This window comes from Vanacampus margaritifer, chromosome 9 (genome assembly GCF_051991255.1).
Source record: "Vanacampus margaritifer isolate UIUO_Vmar chromosome 9, RoL_Vmar_1.0, whole genome shotgun sequence".
Taxonomy (NCBI): Eukaryota; Metazoa; Chordata; class Actinopteri; order Syngnathiformes; family Syngnathidae; genus Vanacampus; species Vanacampus margaritifer.
In genome coordinates, this window is record NC_135440.1 from 28,539,071 (window position 1) to 28,559,921 (window position 20,851).

General features: G+C 50.8%; 2 protein-coding genes across 8 annotated transcripts; one reads left to right on the forward strand and one right to left on the reverse strand.

Moving 5' to 3' along the window:
• Positions 1 to 86: 86 nt before the first annotated feature.
• Positions 87 to 5,651, reverse strand: creb3l4 (cAMP responsive element binding protein 3-like 4). Its single transcript, XM_077575911.1, has 10 exons — positions 4,359 to 5,651; positions 3,584 to 3,685; positions 3,318 to 3,513; positions 2,828 to 2,913; positions 2,521 to 2,610; positions 2,345 to 2,451; positions 1,502 to 1,570; positions 777 to 861; positions 601 to 694; positions 87 to 497 (listed from the first exon to the last, which is right to left on the reverse strand). Exons 2-10 carry the CDS (start codon positions 3,680 to 3,682, stop codon positions 238 to 240), a joined length of 1,086 nt encoding a protein of 361 aa, XP_077432037.1. The 5' UTR covers positions 3,683 to 3,685; positions 4,359 to 5,651; the 3' UTR covers positions 87 to 237.
• A 191-nt stretch (positions 5,652 to 5,842) lies between these two features.
• LOC144057898 (CREB-regulated transcription coactivator 2) lies at positions 5,843 to 20,764 on the forward strand. Of its 7 annotated transcripts, none has more exons than XM_077575901.1 (15): positions 5,843 to 6,178; positions 7,702 to 7,803; positions 7,875 to 7,991; positions 8,619 to 8,680; positions 10,437 to 10,508; positions 11,194 to 11,300; positions 11,397 to 11,482; positions 11,557 to 11,606; positions 12,159 to 12,394; positions 13,737 to 14,173; positions 14,285 to 14,431; positions 14,533 to 14,700; positions 14,772 to 14,846; positions 14,974 to 15,133; positions 16,852 to 20,764. In XM_077575901.1, the coding sequence occupies exons 1-15, from the start codon at positions 6,011 to 6,013 to the stop codon at positions 17,040 to 17,042; spliced, it is 2,178 nt and encodes a 725-aa protein (XP_077432027.1). In that variant the 5' UTR covers positions 5,843 to 6,010; the 3' UTR covers positions 17,043 to 20,764. The 7 variants fall into 7 exon arrangements, with proteins under 7 accessions (XP_077432027.1, XP_077432028.1, XP_077432023.1 ...); XM_077575902.1 differs by having other exon boundaries at positions 14,542 to 14,700; XM_077575897.1 differs by having other exon boundaries at positions 11,194 to 11,482.
• The last annotated feature ends 87 nt before the right edge of the window (positions 20,765 to 20,851 follow it).

Below are 20,851 nucleotides of genomic sequence, written 5' to 3' on the forward strand. Positions count from 1 at the left end.
GCATCCCTCTTGTCATACTTTTGAACTCTTCTTCTTCTTCTCCTCCTCGTGTTTTTGCTCTGTTGTTATTCCACACGCACAATCCATTGTGTTACAATTTGTACATTTAATTCAACCCAAAAACATGAAACAACAAAAGGGAGAAGAAAGGCGGAGGCTGGCGAATCCAGCCAGAAAAGTCAGGGGGAGGAGTCTCATGTGAAGTCACTTCCTGTTTACGCTTATTGGCCAACGTGTCTACATCTCTTCAGCGTGCGCTGACTTGGCGGTAAGTGGTGCGGACGCCTCAGACGAAACGTTTCCAGATTGGACGCCTTGTGGCGCCGTGTCGTTCGATGCCACGCCTTCAAGGTCCTGCTTGGCTTCTTTGACGTCCGCTCCCGACCGGCCCACATCCGACGCGCCCGACGACTCCGAGCGGAGCGTCTCGTCGGACGGCGGCGGCGGCGGCGAGGAGGAGGAGGAGCCAAAGTCAGTCAAAATGTTTCTGGAAATGACTGCAACATCAGAAAGAAACGGTCGAGCCAGCGCAATCAGGAAGTGATGTCAGAGGAAGTGATGGGCAGCAAGAGGAAGTGACATCATAAGAAGAGCACTGACCTCCGGTGGGCCGGTTGTCGTCATCTGCAGACAAGCGCCGGCTGAACGGACTCAAACTGGGCAGCATGATCAAACTCAGCGAGATGAAGATGATCTGAACACACATCAGGCGTCAAACACACGCACGCACGCACGCACGCACGCACGCACGCACGCACGCACGTGGATGTACATACCAGTAGGCAGGTGCTGGTCTGCGCGCCCTTGCTCACCGAGTGTTTGACCAGAGCCTGTAGGTGGCGCAGCTGAGTCAGCAGGGACCTCAACACACACACACAAATAACACAAGTGTGCATTTGTCAACAAGTGTTTCCCACGCCATGTTAATACTTGGGTGGGCCACCCAAGTAAACTGCAGGCCAGCACCCAAGAAGTTTTCAAGAAAATGTATTAAAAATATATTTTAACTCTTTGACTGCCAAAAACGTTAAATAACGTTTAGTAAAATCCTATGGGGGAGTGCCAAAGACCTTAAAAGACGTTTTTTTCAAAACCGAGGTGAAACTAACCATTTTCTATTGTTGATTACTGAAAAACTGAATAAGGTAGATACAAACTTTTTTTTCTGATGAAAGATGAGAGTCCAATCTTTCATTTGGTAGTATGTGTGTTTCCATAGTCCAAACACATCATTTTCTGTGGACCTTGAAAGATCAGTCAAAAATGCTTAAATCGGCTGGCACCCACGGCATCCCTTTTCTGAAAACGTCTGGCAGTCAAAGAGTTAAAAAAGACAAGAAAAAACATATATACCGCATGTAATGCTAGTTATTTTGTGGATCGTGAGGCTAGAGGAGACGTAGTCACAGGACTGAGACCCCCCCCCCCTTCCACCCAGCCCGCCGGAGTCCACCCAACCAAGTAGATTTCAAATGTGTGGGAAACACTGGTGTGTGCTTACATGTTGTGTTTCTCCAACTGCTCCACCTTCTTCTGCAGATCTTTGTTCTGCGCTGAGCACGCCGCTGCCCTGCGAGTGCGCACACACACACACACACACACACGCACACACACGCACACACACGCACACGCACACACACGCACACGCACACGCACACACACGCACACACACGCACACGCACACACACACACACACACACGCGCACACACACACACACACACACACACGCACACACACACACACACGCACACAAGCACTCATAAACGTGCACAAGCATATGAAAAGGTCTTTGTTGAAAATGATCTAATTATCTGTCATTGTTTTGTGTGTGGGTGTAAATTGGAAGTCTGAAAAGCAGCGGTGGTCTCAGTCTGGGAAAACGTCAACTAACCCTTCGAACTTTGTCATCTGAAGATTTAGTCACGATTCCATCGACATCCACAGCGCGCAGATCTACAAATCAGCATCCATGGTCAATCTTGCCAGATCATTTCTAAATGGACGTCCATCCATCAATATCCGGCTGTTTTGGTCTTCAAGGTTCGGAGAGTGTCGAGTGATGAATTTGTGCATTCGTGGCTGCACGTGCGACTTTGTAGGCCGCAATGCTCGTTTTCAAGTGTTTTAGAAATAAAGTTGCGTTCAACATCATTTGTATCGGTCGGAGATCTACGTACATCTATGGATCGCAACTCTAGCGACTCGACTGGATCTACCAAACACTCGTGCATCAAAGGGCGTCCATTCTGCATCTGCGAGTGGCCGTTGTCAAGCATGTGACCTGGCGAGAAGCGAGAGGCCGCGATTGGCCGCGATTGGCCGCTGAGGAGGACGCAAAGTCACCTGTCCTCCAGGCCGTCGATGTAGTCCTTCCTGCGCCGCCGACTGTCCTGCGCCGACTGCTTGTTGCGGATTTTGCGCCGAACTTTCTTCAGGATGCGCTCCTCCGCCTGTCAATGGAGGCCAGGTCAAAGGTCACCTGAGGGAGGAAGTGACGGGGAGTTGAGCCCGCGTCTGACCTTGGTGAGGGGAAGCTTGTCAGGCAACGACACGCCCTCCTGACTCAGCAGTTTCTCTTCTTCCGCCGTCAGATGCAGAGCGCCGCTCGCCTAACGCGGGTCAAACACGCACACACATCAATAACACAAACACATTGACACACGAACAGCGCTCACGACCTTAACACACACAAACATCTCACAAGCCAAAAACAAACACATCACAGGAAAAACAAAACAAACACATGCCGCATGTGAAACACGCATACGTGTCACATGACAAGCGCACGCACACACGCAGGCGCACGCGGGATTTGCTCACGCTCACCCCGTACTCGGTGGGCGTGTCTTGTCCCAGCGGCAGCTCGCCGACGATGCAGGTGTCAGACAGGAAGTGATGCGAGCTCCACGGGTCTGCACAAGAAAGGCATTTAGCAGCCTCCAGCAGGGGGCGACTGTGGCCGCCTTGCCAATCATTTGCATAGCGCAGAGGTGGGCCTGGAGGGCCGCAGTCCTGCAGGTTTTGCATGTTGCCCTTCTCCGACACAGCTGATGCATATGATCAGCTCATCAGCAAGCTTTGCATACGCCTGATAACAATCATGCGGATTGGAATCAGCTCGTGTTGGAAGTGAGAAACCCCCAAAACCTGCAGGACCCCAATTTGCCCACCTCTGGCATCGAACCTCCACTCAGAATGTTTCCCTAACATGATGAATAACCGGGACTAATAATCACCAATCCAACCGATATTGATCCAAAATAATGCTGGTGTTTCGGGAGGGATTCCCAAGCCAGCTGGAGTCCCCCCCCCTCACCCAGTTGGATGGCAATGACGTCCAGGCCGGCCGGCTCCGCCTCCTCGCCGCTCAGGTCGTACACCAGCTGGTAGACGGGGGGAAGGGCCGGGGCAACGGGGTCCTCGCTCCCCGACGACGGTCCGCCGCCACCGCCAAACACGTCGTTGGGGTCCACGGCGTGGAGGACGTCTTCCGATTCGCTGTCGCTCAGCGTCTGGGTCGGAGGGGGCGGAGACTGAGCACAGGAAGCGACCGTCACGTGACCCGACGGGGGCGACACTCACGCAGTCCCGCAGGCGTCTCTCAGGCAGGGTCGGCGCCACTTCCTGTTGCCAGCTAAATGATGCTGCGTCGCCGTGGTTACGAGCCTTTTCTGCGTCCATCGCCTGCAAGACGCATCGAAGAAAAAATGACAAAAAGTTGACTGCCAGCCGAGAGTTGCCCACTTTGCGAGTTGTTTTTGACCATTTTGCATACAAACTCTTTTGATCAACACGTAACTTACTAAGTTTTGAGAAATAGTTTGCATTTAGCGTCTTTACAATCTGTGACTTTTGGAAAGTATTACTTCTGTGTTGTTACTTTTTTGCATCTTGTGTTTTTGCAGGGTGAAATCTAACAGAATGTTTGATTTATTGAATATGTGTTAACTTCATCGCATTGATTTATGAAAAACGGTGTCAAGAAGAAAACAGGAATAAAAAGTAAACAGCATGTTTTTAAAGAAAATGACATCAAAAAGATGGAGAGCATAGAAAGAAAGAAGAGAGAAGGGATGCAAAACAGAGACGCAGAAAAGGAGAAGAAAAGACGAGAAGAGATGAGAGCAAACATTGTTGTCGCAGGCAGGACATCCGGTTTCACGCAAGGAAAACAAACACTCCACGCGTCATACTTCTTATTTATTGAACATTTCTACACTACAAACTTGCATGTGATTGGACATGAACGGTTGTCTGCTATTTACAAGCTCGTCCATACATTTGAAGTAAACCATAAACGATAACAGTAAAAGTCCATTCAAGTGAATTCAACTTCAACGAAGCAAATGCCACTCACTGTGATGACGTCAGACGCGGTGCCTAAATCATCACAAAGATTTTCCAAAGTGGTCCAGTGGTGCAGCACGACCTCCAACAACACGAACAAAGAAAAACGTTAACCAAGGTGAAAACAAGTCAAAAACTGTCGTTGTACTCGACTTGGAAAAGAAACCAACAACTTCACTTCCGCCTCCTTTACTACTTGGTCTTCTTCTTTCTCTCCATTGCTGCACATTGGCGCCGGACACACTTTGTTGCCCTGTGCGGTGGTTTGAAGAACTGCAACTAAACGTCACACATCCTCACAAGTTCCGAAAACAAGCTCAGTGACTTCAAACTGGACTCTGAGCATATTTTCGAACAAGTTCACATGCTCCCAACTTGACAAACATGGACTTGCTAAACGAAAGTTTACACTTGATGGGAAATAAAATCACTCACTCTCTCTGAATCAAAGCATTGCAAGCAATTTGCTGTCACAAAACTTCAGTATCATGTTATAACATAATATAGGCTACATTTCCCATTTTAACGTGATAAGTTTTCCAGTCTTACATTAAAAACGTGATAAACGTGACTTTGGCCTTGAGTTCTGGTTAATTGATGGATAATTGTTCTGGTCTTGTATTGGCTCCATCCATACACAACAACAAACGTGCTGCAATGGCCAAGACTCACATTTATCCCTGCTTCTCCTTACTTTGGAATCATGTTATTTGGTATTATAATAAGACTGCCCACTCACAATAAAACCTTTTTGTTATTATTTTAGCTAAATTATATATTTATATTTATACTCCATTGAGGTTTTTTTGGTATATATGAAAAAAAAAACCGTTTTCTTCCGTATTTAACTGCATGAACCAAAAAGCTGTGAACACATAATTATTGCAAGCTTTACAATTTTGTATCTTGATTGATTTTGTTTGGCTTTCATTTCTTTTGTCGCTGCCCTGGCATGTTATGTGAATTTGTTAAACTTGTATACTGTTGCTATATTCAAGTTTATTGTACGTTGTGTATGTTGTGTTCCTGAGGTCTCCCATGGTGGGGAAACGATTGTGGTCCGGTATGGCTTCCGAGAACGAAGCTTGATGATGTTTGTTTGGACCACAAAGCGAAGCGGAAGGGTTGAACGTCCAGTGCAGTAGCCGAGCGCCGCCGGCAGGTGACGCGCTCCCACTTTGTCCCAAGTCAAAAAGCCGAGATATCTGATGTGGGCCAGATGAGTCACCCCGACGTCAGATTTCGCCGTGTGCTTGTTTGCGGTCTCCGGTGGCTTTGTGGAGGGGGTTGCCGTGGCAACCGAAAACTAGTCGACGCGTCGGATGAAGAATGCCGTCAGTGTGACGTCACTAAACAAATGACCAGATGGTAGTGTGATGTGCTACCGGGGGCGGGTCCGAGCACATCAGCCCATCGCTACTCAAAGCGCGCGCGCGCCTCGCTAGTCGACTCGGTCCGAGTCGTCGCCATGTCGCGCCGGGGGTCACTTTGGAGGCCAGAGTTCATCGGCGGCTTTCTTTGATCGCGCGCAACCGCCACCGCGCAGTGAGCGCTCGCGACCGGCCGAGGACGGAGGAGGCGATCTCCGGGCGGCCGGCGCGGTGACGTCATCGTGCTGCTGTGGCTGGCGGGCGAGTGAAAGCGAGCGAGCGAGCGACAGACATGTCTGCGGGCTCAGGCGGCCCAGCGCCGGGACCCGGCGGTTCCCCAGGGGCGGCGGGTGTCGGCAACCCCCGAAAGTTCAGCGAGAAGATCGCGCTGCACACGCAGCGGCAGGCCGAGGAGACGGCCGCCTTCCACGAGGTCATGATGGACATCACGTCAACCAGGGTGAGCCGGCGGGCGAGCGACCGAGCTAGCGAGCGAGCGACCGAGCTAGCGAGCGAGCGCAGGCCTCGGCGGGCCCCGGGCCCCGGGCCCCGGCCACGGCGCCCTAAGGCCGGCCCGAGGACGCCGGAGCCCGCCGGCAGGCCGACTGGAGAGCCGCCGTCCGACACGTTTACTCTCCAGCGGGAAGTTCGCGAGGCCTCGAGCGCCGTTAGCTTGCTTAGCATGTTAGCTTCCGCCGCTAGTAGCCTTGTTTACCAACTTAGCGAGCTGTCATCACACGCCGGAAGTGCCTTGACACAGCGTCCGATTGGCGATGGATTCTCGCGTTAGCGCCTTTCAACTCGGCCGTACGACGCCGAGGCGCCTGCGTGAAAATCCGCACAGCTCCCCGATGCGTTCGGCTCTGGCGTAAGTCTCGCGGAAATCGTCTTTTCCGTGCAAATGGTCACTTTGGAGTTTGCTACTACGCCAGGCAGGCAGGATGCAGTTGGGGCTAGCTAGCTTGTTCGCCACAACACATTGTCGAGGTGGTTGAGTAGCACTCGTTCATTTCATGAAAGACGGTCATGTACTAGTTACTTGTACAAGCCGACGTTGTTAACGGACTAGCGACGCAACTGGTGACGTTGAAATTGTGTAACTTCTTTCTCAGTGATGAACGCGCAGTTCTAATGTGGCGTCAGGGACTGTTGCTGGGGAAGTCGCCATAGTTACCGTACTAGTTTCCCCTGCTTAGTTACCTGCCACCGCTACCACAATTCAGACAAGGTTATTGTCATGCCAACTCCCATTTCTACTTGATATGGCACCAAATACGACACCCGAGATCCGGTGTTACCTTCAAAAGGTCCCAAGACTTGCAAACAGGAAAATAGAGCAAAATAAGACCAAATAAATACCCGAAAGTGAAAAGGGAGATGTGTACTCACGTTTTGATGAAAATGCAAGCGGCTGGAATTGCACCCGATATTTACAAGGTCATTTTGGATTTGACACATTTGGTGTTGAACTTGAAACAGGCATGGGGAGGGTTGCTGCCAGGGCGGCAGAACACTGTTGGACTTGGACCGGTCAGTTTGCAGAAAGGAGATGTTCCTCCTCAGCCTGGTGGTCCTGTTCCACAAGCTCCGTAGGGCCACTGGCCTGGCCCATAATTGGTCTCTATCGCCCCCTGACGCAGTCACGTGGCTCGGGCCGGTCCTGGCCACTGCCAATGTACAACCCTGGTTAGCGTCCTTATTCATGTCTGGGATAGAAAAGGCGGCCGTTGGCATAGGACGGATGAAGCGGGAAGTGTGGACTGGTTTTGTTTGGGACGTCCGCAATGTGCCGAATGATGATAATGAGGATTACGCTCAGCGTAGTTAGTTACCATGTTGAACATCGTTACCGCAGAGACATGGTTAGCATGTTACTATTGCTGTGACTGTTAGGACCATCATGACTATGGTTATTATTAATGTGTTTTAAGAAGCTTGCATTACAGAAGCATGTGAAGATTTTGTTTGTGTTCTGGTCTCCAGCTGCAGGCTCAGAAGCTCCGGCTGGCCCGCACTCAGGGTCCGTACTACGGCGGTTCGCTGCCCAACGTCAACCAGATCGGCCGCGGCCCTCAGGACCTGCAGGTGAGTGTAGTTACGGCGCCCCCCCCAGAGCGGCGCCATCCGTCGGCTTGAGCGTCTGTTGTCACGTGCAGGGCGCCTTCCCGCCGTCGCTGGAGTCGGCTCGTTCCATGCGTCATCATGGCCTGGTGGAGCGCGTTCACAGAGAACGCCGCTTCGTGCCGCCCATCAGGCCCTACCACAACCGCCAAGTATCCTTTCTTACGCTTCCTCCAAAGCAATTTTATGACCGCCTCAAAGAAAAGCTCCAATTTATTTCCCGAATACAAATGACAACGGGCCTCATGCACTGACAGTTTTATCTCAAGTGTGGCCCGCTACGGGTCCGGCCTGATAGTTGTTCTAGACCAGGGTTCACAAATTGCGGTCCTCGAGGTCTGGAGTCCTGCAGGTTTGAGATGTTTTCACCCGCTAGCACACCTGATTCATATCATCAGCTCATCAGCATACCTGATCACCATCCTGACCTTTGGCATGTATTGGGAGGCGGAAACTTCTCAAACCTGCAGGACTCCAGACCCCGAGGACCGCAATTGGTGTACCCTGTTCTCCACTCAATTTGTTGCTCTGACGCACCCAGCTTTGTTTTCTTTTTCTTTTCTGTTTGGTGCACGAGCACGAAAGTTAGGTGTGGCCACATTTTTGACTGCATCACATTCAACACCACAGTTTTACACCTTCTCTCCTAAAAAAGAAAAGAAAAGAAAAGAAAAGAAAAGAAAAGCTGTGTATATTTGTCGGCAATATTGACTGTTAAATGAAGTTTGTTTATCGAAGCACAATTGCACTGAATGTTTTCTTAACAGTGGTCGCCTCAGGTGGACAACTCTCCCTATAACTCCGCCTACTTGTCCCCACCCCCGGACCCCAGCTGGAGAAGGTATGTTCTATGACTCTGCACCACTGATCTGAATATATGACTGGATAGTCGATGGCCCATACATGCCCGTGCAAGACGTTGAAGCCACAGGGCGGCCATCTTGCGCCTCCCATCTCGCTGTATAAAGGATACGCTATACGTACAGATTAGACATATAGTAGGCAGTTAATATAGGGCCGGGGCGTTTTTTTTTTGGCGGGGTGGTCACTATTTTTTCTCAAGTTCAAATAAAGAACAAGTGGATGGTATGTGCTGCTTTGAAGACCCCCTTTTTCTTTTATCGCTCAGTTCTTTAGACCCCAATATTCGATTTAGCAGAGGCATCTTTTGTTGAATTACAGGTATAATTCTTGAATAAAAATTTTTTTTTTGCCCTCCTGTAAACTTCATTAAGCATATAATTTATACATATATTTAAGGTAAGTTGTAAAATATCCTCTTGTTTATGTTGAACAAATTTGAAACACCATAAATCATGTTGTTTCTACTAAGTAGTGTCTCAAATGTTGTTCAATTTGGATACTGTAAATGTATAAGATGGTATGGCGAGAAACATTTCTTGGGAGGAGCAATATGGCCGCCTGGCGGCTTCAAAAGTCTTGGCCTATCGGCTCTCCAGTCATATATTCAGATCAGTGCTCTGCCCCCCCTCCGTCTCCATGGAGACGCTGTCTGCGGCCATCTTGCTGCTACTTGAAGCATTTGGCTGTGTTGGGAATCTTGTGATGCGCCCGATTGGTTCGGCGCCTGGGAAAGTGGGCCAAGGGCCCGGCACCATTGCCTTCATAATAAAGCCGCTGCTATAACCGCCCCCCTCCCTCCCAAAAAAAACAAACAAAAAAATCCTTTTTGTAGTGTTTAGGGCGTAAGCCGGAGTGAAGAATGGTTCCAAACGCAACAACTGCGTTGTGAATCCTTCAGCATTTCTGACTCTAGATAGTCGTCTCCATTTTTGATTGTGGATTGAGAGGTTTTTGGGGCTACAGATTCCTCCAAGACTGAGCGTGAAGATGAGTCCGATGCTCCCTATTAGGGCTGAACGATTATGGAAAATAATCGAATTGCATTTTTTTTTTCCCACTCGATTTGCATCGGCCATTATAACGTGGTGTTGAAGTCGCCTCCGCATTTCCCCCAGCCTCTCGACCCCGCCCCTCCGGAAATGACTCCAGACGCACGCGGTTTCTCTGATCTCTCTGATCACACGTCGTCTGCCGCGCCCCTTCACAAATGATCTATCGAATCGCGGCCCTTTGCGATGACATCATGGCGTGCTTTCAAACCGCGGTTACGTCGCAAATGCAATGAATCGTTCAGCCCTACTCGCTATTTTGACCTTGTGGACGATATTGGACCGGACATCCCGTAGGCCAGCTGAAGGTTGCAAGGATAACCGATGTGGGAGGGATTCCCGACACGTCCAAACGTGTTGGGCGACGCTTTGCTGTGCTAACATGCTAGCAAGCCACTTGCTCTTTTCCCGCCTTTTTCTTGGGGGAGTCTGGCCGCGTCCTTCCCGCCGCTTTTCTAACCACAAGGAACATGCACGCACATGCCCGCTCCCATGACCGGCGCCGTCTTCCTGGCGTGATTTTTGTCGGCGCGTCGTCATCCCGCTTGCGCTTTCCCTCCGGCTGCCTTCATCCTGCACTTCCTCCTCTTCCTCCGCGCCATCTTGTCTTTCGCGCTGTCGCCGGGCGGGTGGGCGGAGGCCCGTAACGTAAGGTAACGTTTTGTTCTTGTCGATGGTGAAAAGGAATTGGTCTGCCGGAATCTTCCCGGGAGATAAAAGCCACTTGTTACGTCTCCCAACCACTGCGCTCAACAGGTGAATCCTCCTCCTCTTCGTCATCCTCTTCTTCTTTTTCCTCTTCCCCCACACGCCCCATGTCTTTTTTCTTTTCTTCTCTTCTCTTCTTGTCCCCCTCCTCTTTTCTTTCTTTCTCTTCATAGTTTCCTTCCCTTCTACCCCTTTTTCTTTTCTTTGTCTTCTTCGCCACTTTGTTTCTTCGGCATCCTTCTTCATCTTTGACTTATTTTTTCTTCCTCTTCCTGTTCTCCATTTGCATCTTTTCATTTTCATTCTTCTATTTCTTTTCATCCCTGCCAATCTTTTCTCTCCTTTTCTGATCATTGTGTGCCCGAGTCGATTTCTTCTTCTTCTTTGCCGCGTCTCATTCTTTCTTTGTTTTTGCCACGCCCCCTGGCCGGCGTGCGTTTCCTCTTGTCATGTGATTGGCTGGCTGGAGGAGGTCAATTTGTGTCAACCAGTCATAGCGCTCGCCTTGATGACATCACACAGCGACTGGGTCAGACGGAGGCCTGTGATTGGTTGAGCGTGTTGATTGGCTCGCTGACAGACTGTGTGTGTGTGTGTGTGTGTGTGTGTGTGTGTGTGTGTGTGTGTGTGTGTGTGTGTGTGTGTGTGTGCGTGTGTGCGTGTGCGTGTGCGTGTGTGCGTGTGTGTGCGCGCGTGCGTGTGTCTGCGTGTGTGTGCACGTTTCATCCAACAGGACCAACTCTGACTCTGCCCTCCACACCAGCGTGATGAACCCGCCCTCGGGTGACCCCTTCGCCACAGGAGGTCACACCCTCACGCCCCACAGCGGAAGACACAACGGTGAGACATCAGGCATCGGGGCCCCGCCCACTTTGAGCCTAATCCAATCAATGTCCAAGTGCCGCACGTCACCATGGCAACCTCGTCTGTCCTCAGTCTTTCCGTACCCCGTCCCGCCTATTGAGGAGAATGTGCTGGATGATGCCAAGGTCGCCCCCAACAAAGCTTGGGATGCCAAGAAGGTCAAACATCACGCACGCACGCACGCACACACACACAGATCAACTCATGCTTCATTTTTGTTTTATGTATTCAGTTTCCTGTGATAACCTCCAGACCAAAGTCATGTGAAGTTCCTGGCATCAAGTACGCCCCCCCTACACACACACACACACACACGTTTGTCTTTGTATCATTGTGGGGACATCTCATTGACATCATGCATTTCCTAGCCGCCTCACCTAACCCCAACCAACTAAATGATTGCCTCCCCCCCATTCCTTACCCTAACCTCAACCATAACCCAATTCAAACCTAAACTCTAAAACCAAGTCTTGACCCTCCAAAAGAGGTTTTGAGTTGTGAGGACTGGCCAAAAAGCACCCACAAAGCGCACCTGAGGTCCCCACAATGATCGTAGAAGCCCGGAATGTGGTCCTCACAAGATTACACTTCCACTAACACGGCGTTGATATTTCCAAGCCGTATCATAGGAGGTCGCTATGAGGTGGCGGCATCAAGACGATGGCCGCCCAAAATGTCAAAGCTTTCCGTTGTATATGAAACTTCTTAAGTCTGCAGAGTATTTGCTGTCAAATGATTGTCGGATACGTCGACTTGCTTACGCAGGCCGCCATCGAGTTCTCGCTCGGTCGTGTCTGCTTGGTGCTTAACTTGACGGTTTGTGTATGTGTTAAGCGTGTTCATGTCGCCTGAGCTCCCGTCGGCCCCCCCCCACGGCATCCCCTCGGCCCTCAACATCAGCGGTTCTCTCCCGGACCTGTCCAGCCTTCACTTCCCCTCGCCCCTGCCCACGCCGCTGGACCAGGACGAGCCCGCCTACCCCGGCGGCAGCACGGGCAACCTGGCGTCCACGCTCACACAGCTGGGCATCAACGCCGGCAATGGCGCCTTCCATCATCACCATCAGTCTGGTAAGAAGACGCGCCGAGGGCCGCGCGGGAATTGCCGAGCGGACCCTCCGCGAGCGCTTTGGCTGCCGTTTCAAATGTCCGATGGCGGGAAGGGAAGCGAACGCCGTCGCAACAGCGCAGGCGGACGACCCATCGCAATGACGGTGGAGGTCACGTGATCTCTCGCCACAAAAATGTTGAGGGTACGAGACTGGAAGTAAGCACCGTCACAATCAGCGAGTCCAAATGGACATTTTGCGACACATTGAAAAGCAAAACTGCAAACGGGCGTTTATGCGGCGGGAGCCAAAATGTTTGCTTGACGGAGCGGGAAGAAGAAAATGCACAGAAATCGTCTCCTGTTTACGTTATTTGATAGAATTTAGCTTCTCTCTACAATCAGTGGCTCCGCTCGCTAGCGGTTGCTACGGAAACTCGGCGGCGCCATTTCAGCGGTGCGGAAAACTGAAAGGAAAAGAGCTGCCGGGTGGTGGACGGAATAAAGATTGCTAATTCTTTTTCTATCTTTAAAGACAATCAAATGGCAGATTGGGAATGATGGAAAAGTCCAAACGTGGTTTGAAAGATGGAAAGCCAATAACAACACCACAACACAATTGTCGATGCCTGTGAGAGTTGTGGCTCCATTTTAAGAAAGGAAAGTCAGGCCAAGATGGCCGACTTGTGTTCACGCCACACTTTGTTTTGTACAATCTTGGCAAGTTGTTTTCAAGACTGCAAGTCAAAGTATTTAGTAAGTTAACAACAACATTGAAGTTTTAAATCACAAACCTTTTAAAAAAAATTTTTACAAAACCTTGAAGCATTTTTCTGAAGTTACGAGTTATTTCTTTACTTTGCTTTTCAATGTCTTGAATTGTTTTGTTTGTGAATGCTTTTAATTGTTTCATTTTTCACATTGAGTGTATGAAATAGAAGTCAAGCAGCTCGACAACTGCCGTGCGTAAGAATTCAGGCTTTATTTGCGTTTCTTCTCAGATCAAAAGACACGGAATTGATGATTTTGTACCGTAATAAGGATCAATTTATTGCTTGTGTTAAACCCAAGTCCGGTCCTGGACAGCTCCTGTCTGTCCAGCATGTTTAGGATGTTTCCTTCTTCCAACACACCTGATTCACAATGAGGATCGTTATCAGGCTTCTGCAAAGCTGGCTGATGAAGGCATCATTTGAACCAGGTGTGTTGGTGGAGGGAGACATCCAAAACAGGAGCAGACTTTGGCAGCCGGCGACATGGCGGCTTGGTTTGCCTCCCTGGCTCGGTCTCGCTGCGCGTTGGGCTTTGCTCAGCCAATCAGGAAGCAGGCCACGTGACGCCATGCCCTCCCTCTTTATCCCGCAGGTGTGCCGGGTTCGCTGGGGGGCACGCTGAGCAACCCGTCCCTGCAGTCGTCGCTGAGCAACCCCAACATCCAGGCGTCGCTCAGCAGTCACTCTTTCAGCAACTCGCTAAGCTCCGCCTCCTTGCACTCGTCGCTCAGCAACCCCTCGTTGCAGTCGTCCCTGGGCTCCTCCCCCTCTTTGCCCTCCTCCCTCAGCAGCCAATCGCTGCACTCGTCCCTCAGCAGCTCCTCCCTCCAGTCGGCCTCCGGCGGCGGCGGCGGCAACCACGCCTACAGCGGCGCCTCGGCTTCCTACGCCCCCTCCCTCAGCACGTCACCGCGGAGACGGGCGCAGCCCTCGCCGCTCGTCCTGCCCGTCATGGGCGGGGATGCCCGCCGTCACCACGCCAAGCAGTTCTCGCCCACCATCTCGCCCACACTGTCTTCCATCACGCAGGTAACGCGCACGCACACACGCACGCGTCTCCCTCATGACGTCCTCGGGCAAACACAGCCAAAATAAATCTATATTGTGTGTGTTCGCGCCCCTCCCCCCCCCCTCTGCCAGGGCGTACCCCTGGACACGAGTAAGCTGCCTCTGGACCAACGCTTGCCGCCATACCAGCTGCTGCCGCTGGGCCAGCAGCTGAATCAGCATCCAGCGCAGATGGTCCGCCCCCAGCAAACGGCGCTCAACGCTCAGCACTTTGCAACGGTAGCGAACAAAAAGCAATTTGTTGACGTGCAGCTTCGCGGCTGCTTCTTCTAACTTTGACGCGTGCGTGCGTGCGTGCGTGCGTGCGTGCGTGCGTGCAGCAGCAGCAGCAGCAGCGGGCGGGCAGCTCGCCACTGGTGAAGAACAACAGCGCCTTGGAGTCGTACCTGCACGGCACCTTGACCTCCCAGTGTCAGCTCAAGCAGGAGGCGGAGCAACAGAGGAGTGGGAACTTCCCCCAATTGCACTTGACCTCCGACCTGTACAACGTGAGCTCTCTACCGGCCCCTTTGTTGAGCGCTTGTGCCCGCGTTGCCTTGGTAACATGCTGTTTTCCCAGGATGCCTTGCTCAACTCCTTGCTGGACGACTCGTACGTAAACCTGCAGCTCAGCGGCAAAGGCGGCCAGCAGCAGGTACGGCCAACCAGCAGCCTACAGAGAGAGGTCACATGATCTGAGCTGCAACGTGTCACAGCGCATGGAACGCCGTGTCACGTGTCCATCGACGGGCTTTACATCAGTCTGCCCGTTTGCGCTTCAGCTGCCCGCCGAGAACCCGAGCGACGCCCTGGGCTGTAGCGTGCTGAGCGGCGGCCATGTTGACACGGCAATGCAGCGGTCCTTAGACCAAGCCCTGCTCAACCAGAACCACAACTACGCCGGCGACGCTCGCCAGAACGTCCCCAACATCATCCTGACGGGTGCGTTGATTGCTTTTTCATTTCCAACTTGAAGGGGGACTCGGGTCCAAAATGTTGTACGTCGCGTGTGCCGACACTCGTCCAAACTTGTGGCGAGCACGGTGGAACCTCGGAGTTCCAACGTCTCGAATGTCCCGAACGTACCTTGAACGAGTCAAGCCGAGCGCTGCCGAACGCACGAGACGAGGCGCTGCTCGTTTCCAGCCAGAGCGTCAACCGTCAGCCGTGACGTTCGGAAGTGCATTTTGATTTTTCACAACAATTTTCTTGGCCATGGTCCAAAGAAAGACAAAGTGACGGCAAAGAACAACCCAAGGAACCACAGTGGGTTTAAGGGAGAAGATAATGGCGCCGTTGTGTCTTCCGTGAACTCTGATGCGAGGATTCCCCCTGCCCCCAGCAGGCAAGGACCCCTTGGTAGTTTTAACAATATGCCCGATGTAAAATACACAGCACTGAACTAAAGCAAGCGTTAACTTTTTATTTTCTCTTTATTCATTTTCCATTTTATTTTCTACTTTACATAAATAGAAATGACATTAAAAGGCAAATGTTCTGTTTTTGGAGCTTGGGAACGGATTAATTGCGTTGACATTATTTCTTATGGGAAAAAATGTTTTGGAGGTTGAACAAATGGGACTTTGACCACTTCGCAGGAACGAAATTCTGTTCAAACTCCGAGGGACCACCGTATTGTGTGGGTGCCTTAAGAACCTCGCCCGATTTCAGCCATCTCAAGAGGCTGCGCCCCCTGCTGTCGACCGAATTTAATGTCAAAGTGCCCTCGGGCTCGCGTTGCGGTCGACCGAATTTAATGTCAAAGTGCCCTCGGGCTCGCGTTGCGCTTTGCCGATTTTCTGACACGTGTTGTGCAACAAAAGTGGAGCAAAATCATCATCATTTAACGGAACAAATAGTCTTCCGTTTAATCTACTTCAGTTGCCTAATGATGAAGGCAGACCGTAATTGCTTAATAAAGTCATCGTCATCAATTGACATGTAATCGCAACACTTGATTGATTCATCAGCGATGATCAACAACTGTAAAGGTTCTCCGATTTCTGCCTGAAAGCAGACCGGTTAGCTTTTGTGTCTTGTTTTCTTTTTGCAAACATCCGCTCGCATTTACTTGGGAAAACAACGAGAAACTTTTTGTTGCGGATTTTCCGACAGATGTCGTCATCGTCATCGTCATCGTCATCGTCATCGTCATCGTCAATTTAGGCATTTTCAGTACTGCCACCTGAAATCATTTGTGGTTTTCCAATCGGGAGATGGAGATTTTTTTTGTGTTCACATTCTTTGATTCTAAATCGTTCATGGTCTCCCGAAGCGTCTTTCATTTTACTGATGAGTCCCCGCTTGGCAATTTCCGAGGTGGTGACGGATGAGGGTGTCGCCGGCTCATTTGAAGCTCTCGTACGGAACTCTGATGCTTGACAGACGCTGAGCTGCCTGTCTTGGACGTCTCCCTCCTCCAACACAGCCCATTCAATTGACCAGTTCATCCGTAGAAGTCTGATAACGATTGTGAATCAGGTGTGTTGGAGGAGGGAAACATGGAACACCGGCAGGAACAGTGGTCCTCGAGAACCAGGGTTCCCTAACCCCGCCAGGTCCAGTATCTAAAAAAAAATCAAAATAAAAAATTCATATGGAGCTGGAGCAGCAGGACCGAGTTGCGTTTGTTTTATTTTGCCGCCTGCGTTTGTCCTCAGGCGACTCCCCGCCGGGTTTGTCCAAGGAGATCGCCAGCGCTCTGTCGCACGTGCCGGGTTTCGAGATGGACCCGTTCTCGCTGGACGACCCGCTGCGGATGGACGCGCTGGCCCTGGACATGCTGGACGGGGACCTGATGCTGGCCGACCCCGCCGTTGAGGACTCCTTCCGCTCGGACAGACTCAAGTGAGCTGGACCGGACGCGCGGCGGGAGCGGACCGGACGCGCGGCGGGAGCGGACCGGACGCGCGGCGGGAGCGGACGCGCCGCAGGCCGGCGCGCCGACAAGACTCGGCAGCTGCCGTTGCGCTTGCAAAGGGCTGGAACGTGGCCGGTAATGTTTTGCAATTCTGCCAAATTGGAAACTTTCCATTGGGACATTTTCAAAGGTCTAATTCTTTGCAGTCTTTTGGGACGGCTCACCCCAAACTCGGGCAGTCCTGCGTCTTTTCCACGTCTTCCTCCTCCAACGCAGGTGAGGATCGTCAGCCTGCTGACGAGCCGGTCATTTCAATCACCTGTGCTGGAGGATCGAGACATGGAAAAGACGCAGGACTGCCTCCAATGCATCGTTTCACGGGCAGACATCCATGCAAAGTCGATAGCTCTCCTTGCCCACATGCTTGCGCACTCATCGACCGCCTGCCGTTTTACAGCCCGCCGCACAATATTGAGCTCTCGCAGTAAAGAAGCAGTCAACATACCAAAAAGACAAAAAGAAGAAAAAGTATTTGTTTTCTGTTCTTCGAGTAATCAATCATCAGTAGAACACGGGTTGGTTTTCGGACCAAAAGATGGAGAACGCATGGACACAAATCAGGACTTTGCTTCATGTCCCGTCATTTATGTACGAATCCTTTGCGATTTGCCGCTTTACCCGGCGGAGTGCATCGTCCGCTCACAAAATTCATTTGCAAAACACAAAAGTGCCGCCGAATGTCGAGTACAAAACAAAACAAGTCCAAAAATCAGTCGATAAACAATCACAGGGTAAACCAGACTGTTTACTCGTACGGTTGAAGTGCGAATTCCGAGTAAAACACGAGCGCCCTAAAAAGATGATGCGAGTCGTACATGGACTTGAAAGTCGGGAATCCGTCAAATCCCCAGCAATGTGATGGCCGGCGCCATCTACTGGCATGTGGGCCACATTTGAGGAGGAAGCCGTGGATGCAGATCGCGGCGCGCTGCAACATCGGGGGGACGGAAATCTTTGACTCCGCCCACATGGATTTTCAAGCGCCTTTTTCTTTTTTTCTTTCTTTCTTGTTGACCCTCTCAAAAACCGAACGCGGACCACATCTCGATTGCAGTATTTTTTTTTATTTACACACACTTGATTGAACAACAACAATTCAAATCTGACTAAGCCAAATCCTAACCTGGACCGTGCGGGGACGCGGGGACGTGTAGTGTTGCTCTTCAGCCTTTTTCCTCAAAGCGCTTAGTTAGCTCCGCCCCCTCTGACGGAGGCGTGAGCGTTATGCATAATGTGTTTAAAAAAACAACAACTTTACGTCATAAGACGGCGCATCCACACATCTGTAAATGTTGCTGGGGGGGGAAATGGGTGTGGGCGGAGTCAAACGTCCAGCCGACGTGGAGACACGCCTCCCAACTGCACTGAATTTGACAGATGAGCCGGGCGCGAGTTGAAAAGCGCAAAAGGTTGGACAAGCCAAACCTTGGCGCTTTCAATTTAGCAAATTACGAGTAGCGTAATTCCCGTGGAAAGTTTCCAAATGGGACGCTTGGCGGAATGTGTGGAGGCGTGTGCGCGCGCCATAAACGTGGAAACGGGGGTCCGTGCACTTGGACCACTTTTGACCCCAAACGAGTCGTCGGGTTTTTTGTTGTTGTTGTTTTTTTTAATTCCATATGGATTCAATATAAAGGTGTCCTCCTACTAGTGAAGACAAACTACTAGTAGATGGACCTCAATATTAAGCAGCTTTACTAGTACGGGGATCTAAAACTAGTTATCGATGTCCCTAATAAATCTACTTTCAGGTCCATGTACTCTTTGTAGCAACCAGTTGCATTCCTGTTTTGGCTCTACTAGTGGACAAAAATTGGTCATTGGTAAGACAGTCCTCCTACTAGTGTGACCTAGTAGTTCTACTAGTACAGCAGCTGGATTGTTTTAATTGTGGCAAGGAAGAGCATACTAGTACATAGACCTGAAGCGAAGTCTTGTTTCAGGTCCTTGTACTAGTAGTTCGGTTGGTTGTTGGCCGGACGCACTATTTCGACCATTTAATGCACTAGTAGTACGACTCTGGCTCTAGTAGTTGGAAAAAGATGACTGGGAAGACAGCTGTTTATGCTAGTGCACTGAATTGTCTTACAAGTGAGGACAACGAGTGTACTAGTAAAGGGACCGGAAGCTGAATGTAGTTTTGTGCCCACGTGCGCACTAGTAAGATGATTCAATGCACTAATTCAAACACTTGAGTGAGCGCACTAGTACATGGGCCTTAAGCGTCCGTGTACTAGTGGCACGGTTGCTGTCTTCACTATTGAGTGGACCAACTTTATTTTAGTGACACTAGTAGTTGAAAAGCATGAAGAAGTAAGAGCATTTTTGTCACCAAATTGTCTTTCAAGTTCAAACAAAGAGCATACTAGTGCATGGACCTTCAGATGAATCTAGTGTCAGCTCCATGAGCTAGTAGTACGACGGTCATTGTCCTCTCTTTTCAGGCAATTTGGTGCACTAGTAGGCAGACTATCTTTGTGTCCCTTTGACAAAGCTTGCTAGTTTTTCTTGCACTTACTGTTGAGTGCACTAGTAAATGGACCTGAAGCTGGACTTTGCACACTTGCTACTTTTTGCTACTTTGCTATGCAATAGAAGGCGTGAAGCCTGCTCACGTCATCAATGGGCCAAATTGGTCACATGACCCCCCCCCCCCCCGCCCGTGCCCGCGCGCTGCTCGCCGAGGTTGTGGCGACAGGAAGCTCCAGGGGTGTACGCGCGCTGGCGTGCGCACACGCAGGAAGTCGAAGATGTCGAGTCACTTCCTGTCGTGAAGAAAACGAGAACAAACGTCAGTGAGACTTTAGCGCTCGGGTGGACGCACGCGTTGGACCAACCTTTTGCTTTGTTGGGGTTTCCGAGGTGAGGGTGAGGAAGCGCTCGCGGTTGTGGTCCCGTCCGTCGCTCGTCAGGCCTTCACTTCCTCTTTCAACAGGAAGTGCAGGTGTTCACAGACGTGCGCCGTTGTTGGAAAAGGTCAAAGTTGAAAAGTTTCTTTGAGCCAAGCGAAAGTGCATGCGTGTGCAATTGTTTTATGCAATCAAGCAGGCAGTCACAATGCAGTTGCAAACTCTGCCAGTGGGGGAGCTGTTGAGGGATCGGCGACGGGCCATTTGGGGTAGATGCCACGGACTTCCGGGTTTCACACATCAGCAGTGGCCGCGTTCCAACACTCGCACCGCCACCCCTGCGCCCCCCAACCGCTGGCTGTCTCAACTCTGAAACGCTTCCGACAACTACACACTCGCACCCGTCGACGGGAGCGCGCAACCGAGGGGCGCAAAGGCGGAAGCGCACGAACTGGGACGCGGCCCGCACCTCGCAAACAGGAAGCGGAAACAAAGCGGATGTGTGAAAAGTCGTAAGTCCCGCCTCCTCCGTGGCATATACCCCATTTTCATATTGCTCTCAAACACGCACAGATGAGCAAAAAGGCCATATTTTCATATGTTGTCACATTTTTACAAAGGTTTGCTCAAATGTCAACGCTGTCGGGCTCGTGCTTTTAGGCTGAAGTGTGTGCGTGTGTGTGCGCCGCGTGTGTTGTCATAATTTGTAATAAGCAGGGATGTGTTTGTACATATGAATGTTTGCAAAGCAGCTAACAAGAGATTTATAAACTGTTACTTCACATTCTTTTCTTTTTTTTGTTGTTGCAGAAAATAAACCTTATGTGAATTTGTCAAGTTTCCATATTGAGGGGGGAAGCAACGGAGCTGCTATTCCAAGATAAAGCAAGA